Source organism: Manis javanica, chromosome 12 (genome assembly GCF_040802235.1).
Source record: "Manis javanica isolate MJ-LG chromosome 12, MJ_LKY, whole genome shotgun sequence".
Classification (NCBI taxonomy): domain Eukaryota; kingdom Metazoa; phylum Chordata; class Mammalia; order Pholidota; family Manidae; genus Manis; species Manis javanica.
Genome location: NC_133167.1, coordinates 6,031,624 through 6,052,805, shown reverse-complemented (window position 1 = coordinate 6,052,805; position 21,182 = coordinate 6,031,624). Strand labels below are relative to the sequence as shown.

Here is a 21,182-nt window from a genome sequence, read left to right as displayed (position 1 = left end):
GAAAATAAAAAGAAAGCTAATTTTGGTAACTCATATGGTCTTCCAGAAACTTCATTTATTTCTGGGAGGGAAAAAAAGCTTACATTTTCTATTTCACGTTTCCTTGATCAGGAAGTACTGTGGGGGGAAGAAGTGTGATTAAGAGGAAAGAAAGAGTAGAGAGACCAGGGCAGGAGTCCTAGTTTTACCAGTAATTAGATGTCTGACTATGGGTAGATATTAGATCTCTTCAGATCCCCATTCCTTCAGCTTTAAAAGTGGGTCAGCTTGCCCTCATGAGGTTAAAGAACCAAGTGACGTAAGAAAGCATTACAAAGGGCACCGTTATCATTATTAAAACACAACTGGATAAATTATTTGGAGGCAATGCTAACAACATTTTTACTGTAGACCAGTAGATATTTTCCTTCACTTAAAAATCTTACTAAAATGCTATTCTATACTGAAAGTTACTTTAACTTGTTGAGTAGTTCTTGGTTTTAGGCAACATGCTTGTTTTTTCACTCCTTTTAAAAAACAATTTTCATTCATTTATTTTTCAGAAAAGGGACAACCTTATATTCTTTCTGTCCCTAAAATAAGCTATACCGGGCTTGCGTCTACCCCTGCAAAGCTGCTGGCAGGACTGAGAGCGTCTCTCCCAGGAAGAAGAGCCTCTCTGACAGACCCCAAGTAAGGGGAGAACATCTGGGCCAGCTTTCTATAGAAGCAGCAGATGCAGGATTTTCTTAAGCAGCTTTGGAAAATAAATAGTTGTATTCTAAATAGGATTTTTGAAAAGGAGAATATAGCCTGAGATGGAACTTCTGTCTAAGTTAAGTGGAACCAAGGCTAAATTACCTGAAATATGGATTGTCGAAGATCTCCTAAAGTTTTTCTTTTATCGAAGGTCAAATTCCACATGCTCTCTGTCTGAGAGACTATTGGGTGCAGAGCCCCATTGAAGAAATGATATTGAGGGCCCAGGTGGAGATGTAATTCAAAATTATTGTTTGTAGAATCACATTCTGCCCTTTAAAGAGGCATAAAAAATACATAAATTCTATGTGTTTGTAAGAGACACTGTTTCATCAAAAGCCAAAAATACATTTGATATAAATATTCTCCATTCCACCTAAGTAATTATCATTGACATCCTTTTCTTCCATGCTCCAAAATGACTCACTTTTTCTCAATGAATAGCATAATTTCAGCTCTGCCACTGTGAATTCCAAGGAAAATGAGTTTTAATGTACACTCTGCGATGTTAGTCTCAACAAATACATACACTCAGAATGCTTCAATCCTGAGGATTACACTTACGAACAGCTAGCAACTTGCTTCTATAATTGTGTTAAGAGCCAGCTTTACGAACTTCTATTTCATTCTAACTTCCAGCAGACCCCAGTGACTCTCCCATACAATACTGAGGTCAGTCTCATGGTCTGAGTCTCTCTCCCCAGATCAAATACAGTCAACAGCGGCCTGGCGCTGGCTGCTCTTCTCTGAACCCCCTCAGCTGCCTTGAAGCACAGACCCCAATACTCTGACCCAGGCAGCCTGACCGATGAAGGGTTGGATGAGGGTATCACCACTGCTCAGGTACTTCAAATACAATTCTATTAATGTGGTCAAAGAGAGCATCAGCCTTTTTGACAACCACATTAAAAAACTCCGTGCTGGCTGACTGAATCCCCCTAGGCTGTGTTTTGTTTTTATACCAACTGCTAATCCACACCACTCATGCAGGTTATATTTTGCACTTAAGATATTTTACTCTAAATTTTATTTTTAGTGTCTTGACTTTTGCTGAGATTCCCTTTGATAGTGGTTTGCCTTCAATCTACCTATTTTTCTCCACAGCTTCAAGTCAATGATAGAAATACTGAACATGTTGCTATGTAATCCGCCTGTTGGGTCTACCAGGAGACTGTGGGAACATCCGTTTCCCTAACCTGATATCCCACCGACCCTGTCAGAGAACAGATAAAGAACCAGCTCTTTAGAGTCCAAGGTTAGACCTCAGAGAAGAATGTTGAGATCATCAAGTTCTCACAAACCATCCCTTTAATAATCCATTATAGGTTCTGCCCAAGACTGACATCAAGCCCAGTAGTTTGTAGGCTCCACATTCCCTGTCTGCTGCCCACCTCTGCTCTTCGGTCTCTACCGGCCTGCTCTCCGGGGCTACTTAAACATAAGGGCTGATTCTCACAGCAGGCTCTCCTTGTACCAACGGAATCACCTGACAAGCCAGGATACAATTCATTTAGCACAACTGTGAATTTACTGATTTGTCTAGTTTTCTTAAGCTTCAATCCCTACTTAGCAATGGCCATTTATATCATAGTACATCTTTCAATCTCACAGGTTAGGCTAATTTTGAAGTAAAAGATACTCTCACTATAAAAATTCAGCAGCTAAACAGACACTCGCATTAACTAGTAGACTTTTTTCCTTTTTAATTTTCATTATTATACTAGAGACCTAAATTAGATCATCATTCTCCAGAAAAAACACTGAAATTCTAAGTAAGTCAAAATTACCTTTTTGCTTGCAGTTCCATGTTGGCTGCATCCATTTCATTCAGCAAATGACACGGAACCCTGTATCTTGGATTAGCCTGAGCTGTGAACGAAACTTTTCATTAACTTGTGTTGACTAAAAAATGAAATATGGTCGCTGAAGAGTATCATGCAAAGCTAAAAAGGCCTATTGTGCTGGGCATAGGGCAGCTTCTGTTAGCTATCTGTGTGAATGCTAATTTTCTCTGATTCTCAGCTTTCCCATCTGAGAAATGGAAACATTAGAATAAATGAAAGATAAACATTCTTTAAGCCAAGCTAGAATTCCACTTCTTCAATTGTCTTTAAATATACTTTTTAAAAAGAACACCCTCTATTTTCTTCCTGTTAACAAATATAACTGGTCACTGTAAAAATTCTGGAAATTATTTTTTAAAATGTAAAATAAATAGATTACTGCTAAAATTTGGTATAAATACTTGTGGTTTTTTTTTTTTTTAATCTACACAGTGTGTGTACACACACACACACACACGCTTACTTAATGCAATTGGGATCATATTCCAAATTCGTAACATGCTTTTTCATTTCACATAGTGAGCATTTTTCTAAAGTTTGAATGATTGCATAGTAGTCCATTCTATAAATAGCATTTTCTAAACAATCTTCTATTAGATATGGGATTTCTAGTTAGTCTTTATTATAAAACAATGGGGATAACAGACATCTTTGAACATAAATATTTATACACAACTGATTATTTCAAGGCAAATTTGTAGGAGAATTACTGGTTTAAGGTTTTTTAGATGCATAGCCAAATCGGTTGTATTACTTTATATGCCTACCAGCTGGCAGAGGAAATATCAACTGTTTGAGAACCAGATTAATAGAAATATTTGACTTGTAGGAAAAACGTGGCATCTCACTGCTGTTTCAGTTTGTGTTTTTTGATTATGGGCTGGGTTGAAAGAATCTTTTTTTCTTTTTTGCACTTCACCAGTTGTTCCTGTTCCTTCTTTTGTGCATCACTTATTTACATCCTTTTCCTAATTTACTCTAAGCATGCTGTGATATATGTGAGAGCCCTCTCCAGATGGGGGAAATAAAACTGTCATATACTTTGCTGTTTTCCACTAGCTTATCATTTGCCTTTTAATACTGTTTAAGGTTTATATCACTTTTCCTTGATTTTTTCTTTCTTTGCTTTTAAGTTCAGAAAGGTCTTCTAAACCTTAAGATCAGAAAAATATTGATATTTTGTACATTTTAAGGTTCCTTTTTTATATAAACACTAAAGGAATTATAAGTTAATGCAACTGATTAGCAACTAATAAACTTCCCAGTTGTATTTATTGAGTAGTTCACTTTTCTTGAACTCCTTCCTACCTTACATGAAAAGCTACCTTACCATGGATTAATATCCTGAAAATACTTGGATCAATTTCTATGCTTATTGCTCTATGTCAATGACCTGTCCACTTCTTTGCATTAGCACTAAATTTTTTACAGATACCGTAAATTTTCCTTCATTAGTCCCTTCTTCAATTTGCACCAATTTATCTCTGAATTTTTGAATCATTTTGCCAAGTTCCATGCCTTCATCCTCCAAAATGTCCATCAAGATTTTGGCTGGACCTTTATTCAATTCCTAAGCTAACTGGAGAACTGTCATTTAGTACATGCTCCAATTATTACATACGAAAATTCGATTCGGGAAAAAAGACATTACCTGAAGACATTCTCTTTCTGTTAGTAGTTCTGTAACTGTGAATCGTGCTCACAGTATATCATCAGAACCATTACCATACCTTTATCCCCTCAGAAAAATGCAGAGCCCCTTCTGGTAAACAGAATAGGTAATGGAACTGTTTCAGATCCAGAAAGTTAATTTCCTTTGATTCACATACAGATTAGTAACTGATTTATTCTTATTCTTTATAAAAAGAACACAATTCTTATTCCCTAAGGATGATATCCTCATCTCTAATCCACAACTATCTCAATCTAAAGAGTTTTCCTAGTTAGGTTTCACTTCTGAGTAGACTTTGGGAAGTGATCAAAAAGTCTTACAGACTGATTTATGTTAGTGACTTCAGTAAAAAGTTATCATTGTGGGTCTCAATGATGAGCTCTCTTAGAAGGTTCAACAAAGAATGCTTCGAAGATATTTCAATTAGGAGAGAACAGATTACCTTGAGGGAAAGGAAAATGAAAGGGAACATAAAAGTAAGACCTAGGCCACTTACAACTCAACGGCAACACATGGCTGGACGACAGAACCACACATGAGCACAGGTCAACCACATGCAAGGTTGCACACAAAACAAGAAAACATTATATAAGCCAAGAAAAGCCAATTCTGAAAACCTAACTATGGCTTCAAATTATTAGAGGAGAAAAAAATTAAATAGAAATGTTCAATCTTTATAATAGGACATCAGATTTCTTTTGGCATAATATATTTCTTACTGTTAGCTTGAAAATATTTTAAAACGTTCCAAGAGTAAACTTTCTTTTAAAAGGGAAAAAATTCAAATAGCATTCAACAATTACCTTCTGAAGTCATCAACTTAAATAAATAGGAACACTTTTATTTCCATACCTTCAGGGGGTCTCTGCATCTGGGATTTCCGATAAAACAACATGTAGGCACTTTCTTTACCCTGAAATTGCTGCTCAATATCCTTTTCCTTGATTGGTTGGACTTTGGAATCATTTATATCAAACCAGTGGGGACAGGAGGTGCTATTATTAAGTCCTGGGGATTCTGGAGTAAGTATCTTGAAAATTTGTTGATCATCTTTTTGGAAATCAGACTCAGCCTGAAGAGAACAGTTCTTCAATAGACTAACCATACTTTCATCTGAACTGAGTAGAAATATCTGAGAATGAAGCTGTAAGAACTACACAGAAAAACAAAAAATACTAGATTAATAAAGAGTTTTTTAATGAGATATGATTTAAAAAACTTGATCTTCCTTTCTGTGATTTAAATATTTTAACTTTACCTTTATTCTTGCCCTGGCCAGCTAGGAAGGAAAAAATCCATTTGGACTGTAAAAAAACATTCAATAAACATCAGAGTGTTCTCTCTGTTAAATGTCTAATAGTCAAGAGAATTGCTGTCATGCTACAATCTAAAATGTATTTTAATTATATCTCAATAATGCTGTTTAAAAATAGTACTTTACTGAAACAGATTAGATGGAATAAGAACACTTCTGAGATGTTTAAAGCAATCTAAACAAAGCACAAAACAAAGACAGTCACACAGTGAAGCACCATAAAAGATAATTTCAAACTAGTAACTCAGACAAGCTCTTGTTAGGATAAAGTAATAATTACAAATCTAAATTTTCATTTCATATTAACTAAACTGAATGCTGTTCTAGAAGCTGACAGGTTAGCTCTGGAAATCAAAGCATAGAAAGACTTAAGTCATAATCCTAAAGACTACTTCTCCAGTTCTTTTAGCTAAAGGTTTAGGAGGAAAAAACCTTCCCCTCCCCATTGCTCTTCCCACATTTGCACTCTCTGCTCCTCTCTTTGCCTCATCTCTGTGCAGCCTTGCATCCCCTTTGCTCTCAGCACAAATCTATTTTTATATAAAAATCACTTGGGAGGTATGTGTAACATTCGCTTGGGTCATCAATCAAAATGGATATGCGATTTTTTTCACTTTTCTTTTGGAAAGAGAATAACATGGTAATGTCAACTCTCTAATCAAAAGTACTATTTTATCACAAGCAGAGAGGCATAGAGTATATGACCCAAAGACAATATTGTTAACACTGTGTACGACAGATGGTAAAATAGTTTTGTAGCTGATTTGTTTTAGGTACAATAAAATACCAACAATCTGAAACCTTTGAGTATTGAACTTTCTGTATAGCCAATTTTCTATTTGTTTAACAGTTGAGGATTAATTCTTAAACTTCAAACTTCAGTGCAGTCTGATCCCAGTAATGGCAGAGAACTTTTACTGGGCTAAATCTCCTGATAAAAATGATAAACTTTCAACAAATAACGAAAACCACTGTTTGAGAATAATCACAGGCAGGCATAAAGTGGAGGGGACAGAATCCTCCAAAAGAGGGAAGCAAATGAGGTGAATTCTACATTAATCCACCACTTCCTAGTTTGTAGCAGTGCTTAGTGGAAGAGAATTCAAGCAAAAGGCAGGAATCTTATTGGACTGAGGACACAGAATTTGAGAATGCCAGAAAGGCTAGCAAGTGAAAGAGGAAATCCCATAAAGGAGCCCCAAATCTAGGTCAAATCCCCTTCAAATCCTTGGGTGACTCCTGAATGGTACATGGACAGCCTGAGACCTGAGGAACCCCACAGGAAGCAACAAACTGGGAGGTTCCAGATCTAAACACAGATCCTAGCACCCTGCTGCCAGGTAGAAAGAACGTAGAATTGAAGTCCTGCCAAATCAGAGGTATATGATGAATACCTCAAGCTTTCTACTGATAATGCAGACAGGCCATTCGGTGGGTCAGGTGCTCACAAGCTTTTCTGTAAAGCTTTATGGGCTAGAGACAAACTTGAGGACATTATGTAGGTATCCATATAACTTTCAAAAAGTAACTATTTAAAAAATGAAAAAACAGTTCTTAGCTTGGGGCTATACAAAAAACAGGCAGCAGGCCATATTTTGCCAATGGGCCATAGTTTGCTAACCTCTGCCTTAAGAGGCAGGACAGACCATGCATACCCCAGAACTAAGAGCTATTCCCCAGGACTAACAGCAAAACTGCAATCAACCCACCCCACTGAAGCCTAAAACACAGCTTCCATAGGATCAAGGTGATTCAAAGGTAATTTAACGGCCTGTTAGAACATAATGTAAAACCCACAGTCACAACACATCAACCATAATGTCCAGAAGGCAATATGAGATTATATGACATGTGAAGAAACAGAACAATGTGATAAGCAGGACAATGTGAAACATAACCAAGAGATGATACAGTAAATTCATACAAGAGAAAAAAAGTTAATAGAAACAGACCCAGAAGTGATCCAGATGATATAATAGCAAACTGCTATTAAAAATACGGTTAACTTATAGGAAAGGATGATGGACAGAGTGGGTTAGATGGGGAAATTCAACAGTGAAATGGACACTCTAAATAAAGAGCTAAGTGGAAATTCTACAGTTGAAATACACAGTATCTGAAACCAGAAGTTCACTGGTTGGGCTTGACAGAAGAAAGAACCAATGAACTTGAAGACAGATCAATGGAAATTATCCAAATTGAAGGAGAGGGGAAAAAGAAAAAGAAAAAGAAAAAAACCCTGGAATATCTATGATCTGTTTGGAAATATTGAATGGCCTAATATAGATGGTGCTACCATTCTAGAAGGAGAAGAGATAATTGGTCAGAAAAAAAATCAAGTATTAATGGCCAAAATGGAAGAAAGACTTCAAATTACAGAAATAAAAAACTTAATACAAAGCAAATAAACACAAAGAATGTCATACACTGAAACACGTTATTGTTATACTGCTAAAAAGCAAAGATAAAGAGAAATTCTTAAAGCAGACAGAGAAAATGATGCATTTAAGTGACACTGACTTCTCAGCCAAAATAATGGAAGCCAGAACATAATGGAATGACATCTTCAAAGTGCTGAAAGAAAAAAATACTATTAACCTAGAATTCTATAGCCAGCAAAATTATTTTTTTAAATGAGGGCAAAATAAAGATTTCAGGCAAACAATAGCTGAGAATAGTTTTTCCAGCAGTTCTAGACTCCAAGAAGTGCTAAGGGAAGTTTTCAAGGTTGAAAGGAAATGATTTATTAGATGTAAACCTGGATGTGCAAGAAGGAAAAATGAACACCAGAATGGATAAATAAACACTATTATTTTATTAATTTCTTTAAAAGCTGCCTAAGTGATTAAAGCAAAAAATAACAATAAAAATAAGTAATGTATAGAATTTACATGTAATGGTAAAAATATAAGAAAATCATAGCAGAAAAGGATAGAAGTGAGGAAATGGAATTATGCTACAGCAGACACCTTACACTGTACAGGAAGTTGTATAATATTACCTTAAATATTGATTTATATATAGTGTATTCGCAGAGTAAAAGGATTAAACAAAGAAGTATAGCTAAAAAGCCAACAGAGGAGATAAAAATGAAACACTAAAAATTTCTCAATTAATCCAAAAGAACCAAAATAGAGGAAGGAAATAAAAAACAAATAGATGGTAAATTCAAACTCAAGGGTATCAATCAATACATTAAAAACAACTGGACTGAATAAACATTCTAATTAAAATGAAAAGATTATCAAATTATCACCTGATAGAAAACAGATGAACAGTAGAGAAAATCAATAGATGCAAACTTGTTCTTTTGTAAAGCTTAATAAACTTGATAAACCCCTAGCAAGACTGATAAAAAAGAGCTAAAAAGCATACATTATCAGTATCAGAAATGAAATAGGGAACTAACTTCAGGTGCTGCAGAGAGCTTTATGATAAAAAATTTGACACTGTAAGTAAAAGAACTAATTACTTAAAAATCACAATTTTCCAAAACAAGCAAGAATCAACTTCATAGTTTGCAAGAGACACCGTTTCATAAGAAAGCTTGCACAGTTACATTAATACTAGAGAAGGTGCATCTCAAGGCAAAGAATATCAGCAGAGATAAACGGTGTTTCATGTCAGGAGGTATATGAACCTAGTAATAGAGCTTCCATAGACATGAAGCAAAATTCTCAAAAGTAAAAGAAGGGACAAATCCACTATTATTGTAGGAGATTTAAAAATTATTCTGAGTAACTGATAACAATAAAAAGAAAAATTAGTAAGGACAAAGAAGAAATAAAGAACACTATTAATCAATCTGACCAGGCTGACATTTATGAGACACTATACCCAACAACTGCAGAAAATAACTTTCCAAGTGAATACGTCATCAAGACTATATTGTGAGCACGGAACAGCTCAAATTCAAAAGAACTGAAAATACAGAGAACATGTTCTCACAGTACAGTAGAATTAATTAGAAATCAATTTACAGATATAACAAAAAGAGAACTAGAAATCCCCTGAGCATTTGGAAATTGAGCAACAAGTTCACAAAAAAAAATCACAAGGAAAATTAGGAAATATTTTGACCTGAATGATAAAGAAAACGTGTCTAGTTTAGCTGCAGCTAAATTAGTGCTCAGAAGGAAATTTATAGTTTTAAAGGTGTGTATTAAAAGAAATATTTAAGAACAACTGAGATACAAACCCAAGAAGCTAGAAAAAGATGATCAAATTAAATCCGAGAGGTAAAAGGAAGGGACATAATTAAAAACAAGAGCAGACATCAGTGAAACAGAAAACAGATGAGTAGTAGAGAAAATCAACAAAGTCAAAAGTGAGTCTTTTGATAAGTTTAATAAACTTGATAAGCCCCAAGCAAGACTGATGGCAAAAAGTGAGCAAATACAAACTACTAATATCAGTGGCCACAGACCAAACAGTTAAAGGACTCAGTATAGGGCTATTTCCAACAATACAGGGGAATATTTCCCAACCTCTTAGGAGTCCTACATAACCCTGATGCTAAAATTTAACAAAGACATTACAAAAAGGAAAATTAAAGACTGTTATCTCTCAAAATCACAGACACAAAAATCCTAAAGTGCCAAATTATGCACTACAGCAATATATAAAATATATCATGACCAAGTGTGATTTATCTCAGAAATGTAAGATTTAACATTAAAAAGATCAGTCAACAGAATTAATCACATTACCAGAATAAGAGAAAAGCAATGTGATCCTTTCAATAGATGTAAAAAAAAAAAAAAAACCCCAAACAAAAAAACCCAAAATCAAACAATCAGCATTTGATAAAATTCAACCTCTACTCAAGATGAAACTCAGTCGTCTATGAATAAAAGGTACTTCCCTCATTATAAAAAGTATTTGTATTTCTATAAAACCTGCACAGCTATTATCATACTTTAAAGTAAAATACTGAAACATGGATCCAATCATTTTAAATAGGTGGTTAAGCTAACATCGGTTTATGAACTGTGTCTAATTAAAAGGCACAGTTAACACTGCAGTGTATAAACTCTTTACTCCCACAAGAAATAGCTCCAAAATATTACGTCTTTTGTTGCTTTGCTTCTTCCCAGTCGTTGTATCTCTTATTTCTGGCACTACCAGTTTTGCATCTAATTTTATAGGCTAGGAAACCAGATTACCAAGTTGACTAGAATTGTTTGTAAAAGAAAGATCAAGTAGAATCTGGGTGAATATCTGCAGACTTGACTTATTTCTCTAAGTAAAAGGAAAGCTTTAAGGTATGAACTTGTGACATTTTTTGCTGTTACGGTTAAAGGCCCTTCAGATTTTTGCTTGCTTGCTTCTTGATCCCATCATAACTCAATACTTAGTAAGTAACATAGCCGAATTCTAACCATTAAACATAAATACTGATTTTATTTTCACCAGATTTAAATTTCCCTCTGCAAAAGGATCATAATGAGATGGCCTGGGAATAGGACTTCCTGTAAGGATGTCCTGTATTACCTTTCGCAGGGGTCCATACTGTTTTCTGTACTTTTTGTTCCAAGATATTCCTATCTTTTTCAAGAGTCTCTGGCCCAGCTGATCCACAGGAATTCCATTACCCTCCTCCTTAGTAAAGAAACAGAAGTCATTTCAGAGAATCTGATGAGATATAACCAAAACACATGAGTTCAAAGTGACCATGTAATTAAATAAACCTGTAACAGTAAACATGTAAGTGGATTAACCATACTTGTTTAAAAATAAAAAGTTTTCTAAAACTAGAAAGCTTGAATTTTGCTACTTCCCATGTGTCAAAGTTTAACACTTCAAGAGCAATATTCAAAGAATAGTCTCAGTCTTGTTAAGTTCCTGATATTATGTGGAGTTTCTAAGAGAAATACTTATGTACAAAAAAGGGTCACGAATGCCTTTTCTGAATGTTTTGAATTTGAAGTAAACAAATTCTGAAAGGGGGTAAGATGTGACTGTTACGGGCTGAAATATGTCCTCCTGCCAAAATTTGTATGTTGAATCTCTAAACCTTCAAAATTTCAGCTGTGACTGTATTTGAATAGAGCCTTTGAAGAAGTGATACAGTTAACATGAAGTCACTTGGGCGGGCCTAATCCGATCTGACTGGTGTCCTTAAAAGAGGAAATTTGGACAGAGATACCAGAGATGCACATGCACAGAGGCAAGGCCACGTGAGGACACAGTGAGAAGGCGGCCCTCTGCAAGCCAAGGCGAGGGGCATCAGGAGGAACCATTCCTGCCAGCACCATGATCTCAGACTTCTGGCCCCCAGAACTGGGAGAAAATGTGTCTGCTGTGGATGCCCCCCAGTCAGTGGTACTTGGCTCTGGCGGCCCTAAGAGTATAATACAGTAGCCACATAATATAGTTAAAGGACTCAGCCTAGGTCCCTGATAAAGAATTATGAAAAATTAGTTATTAAAAATAAGTATGAAAGGAAACCTACCATCTTCACAACAGGGTACTAAGCAAACACAGAAAATCAAGGGCTTGAGGTATTACCAATATTAAGAAAATTATATTGGGGACATAACTTCAGGTCCCACAGACATGTAAAGGATAACATGGGAAAACAATAAATTCCAAAATAGTATGTAAATGAAACCCCGATTCTATTTAAAATGACAATAATGCCAAAAAAACCCAAATCCAATCCCTATATATATATATATACACATAAATATATATATTTATATAAGTACAAAGAAAGCAGAATGTAAAGAATATATATCGAAGTGTTGACAATGACTGGACATTTAGTTTATTTATACTTTTTATTGCCTTATATATTTTTTAGTTTTTTTTCTCTCAAATTTCCTACCATGACTACATATTCCTTTTAAAACCAGAAAGTTTCCAATTAAAAAATTTTTAAAGTAGAGAATGTTCCAAAGGAAAAACACCATGAATAGTAACATGAGTTCTACCAAAAAAATCTCACAAATATATACACAGTTGGTCCTTGAACAACATGGGTTTGAATTGCACAGGTTCACTTACACATGAATTTTTTCATAAGTATATGGAAAAAAATTTTGGAGATTTGCAACAATTTGAAAAACATTTTCTTTTCTCTAGCTTATTGTATTCTAAGAGTATAGTATACAATATATATATGCCATACAAAGTATGCGTTAATCGACTATGTTTCAGTAAGGCTTTTTCAGTCATCAGTGGGCTGTATTAAGTTTTAGGGAAGTCAAAAGTTATACACAGATTTTTGAGTGTGCAAGGACAGGGGGGTTACCACTGTTCAAGGGTCAACTGTGTATGTGATATACATACACACACACAAATACAAACATCCTCTCTCTCTACCTGTAATAAGATTGCTTTTACAATCATCAATGGATCATCACTCTCTTCTTCCTTTTGAAGATCTTTCAAATTCACATCTGGCTTAATTTCTTCTTGCTAGGAAGGAAAACAATACAAAATATCTATCACTAATCCCTTAAAAGGTAAGTGACAAAGTAAGAATGTGCTGTGGAGGTTTCAAGATGGAGAAATGACGATTTTAAAAAAACAATTTATATATGCTTTGCAATCAGACAGACCTGGCTTTGAATTCCAGCTCCAGTTGAATAATCTGGAACAAATTACTTAATCTTTCTGGTATTGTCTGTAAACTGGGATAGTGAGATAAGTAAAGCTTCTGGCACAGTACGCACAGAGGGTTCCGACAGAAGCACTTGGGCTGCATCCTACAAATTTTGCTATGTTGCATTTTCATTATCATTCAGTTCAAAATACTTTTTGGCCTTCATTCAATTTATCCTCAGTCACTCGTGTTGCCCTAATTAAATCCTACGTATCTATGCAAGGTCAGCTTAAACACTCCCTTCTAGTTCATGATCACCCAGGTTTCACTCCATGCTATGAAGTTATTTGGGAATATGTCAAAATTCCAGGTGCCCAATCTTGCTGACACAGGACTTCCACTTTGACGTTCAGAGAGGACAGGGTTTGGGAGACGAAGCCTAAGGACCTGCCCAAAACAGGGACTTGAATGATTGGTTCGAACCAACAGTTCTCCAAATCTCTGACACCATTGGGGTGACCCATGATTCACTTCAGTTCTGACACTAACTTCACTAAGTCCCACAAGAGCTTCCGCTTCAGACACCAGCCACTAATGGGGTGCCCAGGCTACCTGTACTTCTGCCTGGCTGACTACAAATTCTATGGTTCCTACAACCCCCACTTCAAGTTTGATAATTTTCTGGAACAGCTTGCAGAACTCAGGAACTTACACTCAGGACTATAATTTATTATAAAAGATATAAACAAACAGCCAGATGAAGAGTTATACAGGGTGAGGTCAGGAAGGATCCTGAGTGTAGGAGCCTCTGCCCCATGGAGTCTAGGTGGCCCCGTCCCTGCATGTGGATGTAACCTAGAAGCTCCCCTAGTCGTCTTGTTTCAACGTCTTTATCAAAGTTTTATTATGCAGACGTGACAGATTAAATCATTGGCCCTTGGTGACAGAATGCTCTCCAGCCCCTCTCCACTCCCCAGGTTTGGGGCTGGGGCTGCAAGTTCCAACCCTCTAATCATGCGGATGGTTCCCCTGTGACCAGCCCTCATATCAAAAGTAGCTAGGCCCCCACCAAGAGTCACCTTATTAGCATAAACTCAGGTATGGTTCAGAGGGGTTCATTATGAACAACAAAAGACATGCCTATCATTCAAGAAATTCCAAGGAGCTCTATGCCAAGAACCTGGGATGAAGACCAAATACATATTTTTTATGCCACAACTTTTTGTTATGAACAATTTATGCCATAAATTTTATGATTATGACTCCAGCAAAAAGCTAGAATCCTGAAAGGGCTACACTCTCAAAATAAGAATGACCTAGAAAAAACCCACCCCACACTAAAGAATGAGGACCTGGCTTAGTTGGAGATTAATACCAGAAGGTGGACAACATTTTCTCTAACAATCTGTAATCAGAAGTACATCCTCATGTGGATTTATGGCCCAAATTCACACTAGCTATATGGCTTTAAAACCATTAAGACAATATCTTATTTTAAATTGTTAAGGGTTGGAAACGACCCCAGCCATGTGGTAGAGATAAATGCTTATCTTTCCTGGAGGAAGGCACTTTCAACTCAGGCCTCAAATTACTCCTGTAACTCATGTTCTTAAAAGACCAACCAACCGATCAACCAAGCAGGCCTACAGTCTAAACTGACAAGGAAATAGAATCAGTAGTTAAACAAATCAGACCCACAAAGTCTTCAGATACTGCAATTATTAAATATAGAGTAACAAGAATATGCTTAATATGTTCAAAGACATTTATGACTAAGGAAGAAAAGATTTAAGAATGGTAGGAGTGGGAAGGCAGGCCGGCAATGCCTGGTATTTGATAGGCTGGTGCAGGTGACACACAGGCTGGCTCAGCCCTCTGCCACTATGCCAATGTCCAACCTTGGCCTGTGGGGACAGGCCGGACAAGTCGATGCCAGTCCCAGACTGCCTACTGGGAGCTGCTGTAAAAACTTCCTTTGTCTCACTTCCTCAATGCTCCAGATGATGCTCAAAGTGACGTCAACCGTGAATGAAGCCAAAGGCTCCCTAGCAAATGGAAGGCATAGCTCAGGACCCTCTTTACAGCCCAATCCAGAGTCACATTTTGAATAGCTCATGTCCTCCATACTATAAAAATGGGATCACCTTCTAGACAGACTAAAATCTATCTGAAAGAAAATGGAATGTTGGCTTTAACCCGTGGAAAATTATGTGAGATTGGCCATGAAAATTATTCCTTGCAGATAGCACTCATTAATGAACTCCATGAATTCAGGGATCAACTCCTTGACAGGGAAGAAGAAAGTACCAAAATATAAGCAGAAAGAACAGTATCTGGCTATTAGTAGAATATTGGGAGTCCTTTTTTCTAGGCACAAGAGAGCTCTCAGTAGTAGAAGTGGTAGAAGGACAAGCAGTGTCCCGGAAGTGTGCCTACTGAAGCTGAAATTCTTAAAGCACTTTATGTGAACACCACAAGGCTCTGGATGAAAAGCTAGTGATTCTTAAACATCAGAATAAGAAATCAATTAATAGAAGGGACTAGCGGTAACTAAAGGGAAGGGGTTGGGGAGGGTGGGTGGGGAGGGAGGTAGAAGGGGACTGATTAAAGGGCATGTCAGCACACGTTATGTATGGGGGGCCCGGGGAAGGCAGCACAGCACTGAGAAGACGGGGAGTGACTCTAGCATCTTACTGCGCTGATGGACAGTGACTGCAATGGGGTGGGGGGGGGACTTGATAATACGGATGAATGTAATAACCACAAAGTTGCTCATATGAAACCTTTATAAGATTTTATCTCAGTGATAGCTTAACAATAAAAAAAGAAAAAGAAAGAAAACAATTAACAAGTGAGATGCCTCAGAGAGCCACGAATAAGGAAGCCTACTAGGCAGGAGTGGAAAGTGATCTTCTCACTGCTCTTTGAGCCCTGAGGCGGCCTTGCTAAAGTAAGAGCCGCAGAACAGGCAAGCAGTCCAGAGGACACAGCTGGCCAGTCAGGCAGAAGGGGGAGAGGAGCCCGACATGCTGGAGAAGAGCGCTGCCGTCCAAAGAAACGAACACAAAACTGCACCGATGTCCAACAAAGCACGACCCAAAGGCAGACACGGAAGAGAAAGCATTACTCTTGAGACACGCTAGCTCACCACACAGTGTGAAGCTACCTCTGCGCATGACCTTAATGATAAACTTGAAAACTAAACTGCACATAAATATTTTAGATATCAAAAGAGAGAGGATAAATCCCACCAGCTAGAAAAGTGCCTGAAATCTGATACTGGCTGAGCAAATCTGTACCAGGCATTGAGGAAAGTAGACACAGTCCCTGAGGTGGAAGCTCAACTGGCACAGAGGGTGGGGGCACTTAAGGCTGAAATGAAACATGGCACATTGAAAAAAATGGGTTGTAACAACGAAGGCATAGCTGGAGGAAAAATATCAAGAACTGCGGTGGGCAAGGCAAAGAGAAAAAATAAATCAGCAACATAATAAATATTTACCAGATCTGTTCAAAAGCCTCTATCAGAATCTGATGAAAGGCTTCAACTCCCTCTTTTAGAGAGAATGAACTAAAGCTAATATAATTGTTTAAAAGGGTGGAGGAGAGTGGCTGCTCTGGAGAATAAGGACTCTCCTATGGGATCCTCGAACTGTAAATAATAAGAAAGCGGTGTGAAGGAAGGTAACGTGGGAAGAATCAGCTCAAACTAAGCATGAGAACATCAAGGGCTGGAATGGACCAGAGGGGATTCACTTCATCTGACTGGCAATGTGCCCAACAGCTAGTGTCTCTGAAAATGTGGCACAGACATTTGAGGGTGATGCTTGTGTGGCTTTCTTTCTAGGAACGGCAGTTCTGGAAATACAAGGAATGGAAGGTGAAGGACTGGAGAAGGTGAAACTGTCTTTTTCCAAAGATGTCTACAATGTAACAATGTTTAGCAGCATGGTCGGTTATAAAATCAATATACTCAAGGTAACTGCATTTCAACACACTAGTCACAAGCAGGCCAGAAAATACAAGCACAGACATAGTCCAGAGAATACCTCCCTGGTTAACATTTTCCTGGTAAAATGGTTTGACAACTTTAATATCCAAACTTTACAAAACATTTCTCTCTCAATACATTCCAAGTAGAACTGACAAGAGCATCAGAAATACAGACTGACATTCTGAAAAGCAAACTAGAGTGTCAGCAAAAGGACTGTGCATCTTGAACATTGTTGGCACCAAGAGAAACCATGTTACCATGTGTGGTGCAGCTATGCATCAACATTAACTGTTTGATAATCAGGAAGACATGTTTTAAGCATTCTACATCCTAACATGATGGTATGTAACTTACATATTAATGTTTCACTGTGTTCTAGTTACATTTTAGAAAACTGGTTGAGAGCTTGAGATTCGTATGTAACACATTATAATTTTTCACATTGCAAATAATTGGAACTAGACACCTACTTAGTGCTTTCCCTCAGAACATCTGCAAGTCCTTTTCTTGAGAAACTTATAGAACTCTTTAAAAAGACATTAAAGAAACTCTAAAATTGAAAAGATGTATCTTGTTTACCTATGTAGATTCAAATCCCCACTACATTTGTGTGAATACTGATACATTGATTCTGGAAATGTTCACAGAAGCATAAAAGGCCAAGACAGGCACAACACTCCTGCAAAATAACAGGTAGGGTGACTTACCCTACTAGATATCATGGCTTAAAAGCTACTGAAATGAACAGTCTGGTATTTGCTCAGGAATAGAAAAAATAACAATGGAACAGAATAGAGAGCTCCACAATGGACTCACACATAAACAATTCATATGACACAACTGGCACTATAGATTGGTAGAGAAAGAATGGATTACTCAGTAAACGCTTAGGGGAGATTGGGTATCCAAATGGAAAACAAAATCTCACACCATTCACAGCAAATCCTTCCAGGAAGACTTAAGTTTGAAATGTAAAAGGCAAAATTACAAAACTGAGAAGACAACACAGGAAGAAAATCTTTATTGTCTTTGGTTGGTGCCATGAAAGATAAAGAAAAGCTGAGGACTAGCAATTGATTAAAGGAGAATTAAGAGATATGCTAACTAAATATATGCACGATCCTGGACTTGATACTAGAGTGGGGAAGAAAATACCATAAAGGGTTTGGATGAAACAACTGTTGAAATGTGAATATAAACTGAAGAGATAATAGTATTATATCAACGTTTAAGTTCCTGATTTTGATCTATGCTCACATAAGAGAATGTCATTGCTCTCAGGAAATAGACACAGAAGTATTTAGGGATAAAGAAATCTGATGTCTTCAACCTAATTTCAAATGGTTCAGCACTTATAACAATAATGTTAACTGTGTGTGTGTGTACACAGTGTGTCTGCACAGGTATGGCAAGATGTTAACAACTAAAGAATTTAGGTGAAGAGTACAGGAGGTATTTGTACTATACTGATTATTATACTGTAAGTGTAAAATTGTTCAGAAATAAAAACATAAAGCTTCTATCTGTATTAACTTTGTGCTATAGACTGAATACAGAATAAATGACAAAGGATGATCCTCACCAAAATAACACAGGACTAGAAAAGGAAAAAGATTGCAAAGATACTTCTAAACTGCTTTCTATACTTACTTGAAACTGCCAATTTCCCAAATGATCGACATCTTTAATATACACATGATAATGTCCTCCATAGCAACCACCTTTATGTATAATAACTGAGAAGAGATCATACATATACTCCAAGTCATCCAATTCACTCTACAAAAAAAAGAAGAACTTGATATATTTTACATTAAACAGGAAGATGTACTACCAAAGGGAAAGCGGGATTTCAAATATTGCAACTAATAAGAAACTTCAATGTTACTGCTATTTAAGGGTAAACTAAGAAATTTGAATTGGCTTTAAATTTTAAAATTCTTAGTTCTTAGGCTGATATCTATCATCGATCTACTAATAATCACACTGCACTAACCAAATTCTGCCTGAGCTAAACAAGAGAACATATATTTAAACTAAATGCTATTTTTATGTATACTTTGGTTAAGATCATGTAAGCAAGTGTGATAATGAAACACACTACCTTACCAGTAAGACTATGATAAAGTTTTAGCATGAAAAACTACTTTTGTTTTATATTGTCATGCTGTTTTATAAATGTGCTCTTTAGCTGCTGAATTTGTCTTATAATCCAACTAGATTGCCATGTGCCTACAAGTCGAGAGATACCTACTTGCTATAGTTCCACCTGTCAATTGTCTTCTGCATATAACAGGAATTTAGCAATTGGTTTTTAGAGGCAGTTTAGTATAATGAAAAGGTTCTTTCTTGTCTTATTAAGTCTATGATCAATCTCTTCTAAAATTATGTGCTCTATAATTATGACTGACCCAACAGATGAATTCTTTTTTTTTTTTTGAGAGGGCATCTCTCATATTTATTGATCAAATGGTTCTTAACAACAATAAAATTCAGTATAGGGGGGTCAATGCTCAATGTACAATCATTAATCCATCTCAAGCCTAATTCTCGTCAGTCTCCAATCTTCTGAAGCATAACGAACAAGTTCTTACATGGTGAACGAATTCTTACATAGTGAATAAATTCTTACATGGTGAACAGTACAAGGGCAGTCATCACAGAAACTTTCGGTTTTGATCACGCATCATGAACTATAAACAATCAGGTCAAATATGAATATTCGTTTGATTTTTATACTTGATTTATATGTTGATCCCACATTTCTCCCTTTATTATTATTATTTTTATTTTTAATAAAATGCTGAAGTGGTAGGTAGATGCAAAATAAAGGTAGAAAACATAGTTTAGTGTTGTAAGAGAGCAATTGTAGATGATCAGGTGTGTGCCTGTAGACTATGTGTTAATCCAAGCTAGACAAGGAAAATAAACCATCCATGGATGCAGAATATTTCTCTCAAAGCAGGGGGGGTGCCAACAGATGAATTCTTACACTGGCATTTAAAACAAAAACATCTATTTTAGGTGAAGACAGTGTTTCCCTATGAATACTACTTGAGGGGGTGTCACTTATTTCAGGAACTTGTTTGCTTAAAAATTGTACTTTTTAAATAATCAGCATTTTTTAAATGTCTGATTCACGCAAAAGAGGGATGTGAACAAAGATGCAAACTGACAATCTTTTTCATTAAAAGTTATCATGAATTTATTAGATAAATGCTTAATGTTTTACTTATTTCAGTTTTGTATTTCAGAGTAACAATAATATGACAAACTACTTTTTATAAGAGGACAGAAGTTTTTTCTGTATTAAATGATGGATGTTAACTAAACCTGTTACGGTAATCATACCACACTATTTGTAACAAACGATCATGCTGTATACTTTATTAAACTTATAAAGTGATATGTCAATTATTTCTCAATAAGACTAGTGTGTGTGGGGAGGATTAATTCAATTATCCTGAAAAAATTTATTTTTCCCAGGCAGTAAATAATGGGGGTGGAGGGTGGGGGTGAATATATTAACTTACTCTGGCAAAACTGTTTGTGTGTGTCAATAATAGGCAGAATTAATATAATTAAAAAAAAAACCCAAAAAAGCTCAGTAACTAGGCCTGAAGTAAAGGAAGGTCCATCTGAATTTAAGAATATTTAAAAAGATTATTTTTATATGTAGAAATTCAATAGCTAGCTAAAATGGTCTTGTCTTAATAAACATATAAAGAATGATTTATAATAAGAAATACATCAGTCTCATCATCCTGCTCTTGGCACAGATAAGTAATTATATAGAAAATGTCTTAAGATGCCTTATAAAGTAGGTTTATTTGTAATTAATTAATTTTCAAAACTTCCTTCCTGTGACTTAAGGATTACAAATTCTAGACTAGTGATGTTCCAAATACCTGTTCACTATCTAGATGTGAAATTCTAGATTCTTATCCAAGGAAACTTAATCCAAAAAGTGAAGTACCGATTAACGGTAATGTTTCCTGATGCAGGGTTATTGTTAATTTTGTCCCTAAATTTTCATTTCAAAGGCTTTTCAAGGAGAATTGAATGAAAAG

At 36.2% G+C, this 21,182-nt stretch overlaps 1 protein-coding gene across 9 annotated transcripts in view; it reads right to left on the bottom strand.

The window, feature by feature from the left end:
• The window catches only part of USP40 (ubiquitin specific peptidase 40), a 69,120-nt gene that overhangs the window by 35,678 nt on the left and 12,260 nt on the right, over window positions 1–21,182 (bottom strand). For all 9 annotated transcript variants that reach the window (XR_005055732.2, XM_036997727.2, XM_036997731.2 and 6 more), the window contains 6 exons: window positions 18,763–18,891; window positions 12,896–12,991; window positions 11,063–11,170; window positions 5,107–5,407; window positions 2,526–2,607; window positions 841–1,012 (listed from right to left, as the gene is read on the bottom strand). Coding sequence is in view for 8 of the 9 variants with exons in the window: in XM_036997727.2 (XP_036853622.2) it covers window positions 841–1,012; window positions 2,526–2,607; window positions 5,107–5,407; window positions 11,063–11,170; window positions 12,896–12,991; window positions 18,763–18,891 (888 nt within the window). In the remaining variant the exon portion in view is untranslated. The remainder of the gene's footprint in view (window positions 1–840; window positions 1,013–2,525; window positions 2,608–5,106; window positions 5,408–11,062; window positions 11,171–12,895; window positions 12,992–18,762; window positions 18,892–21,182) is intronic.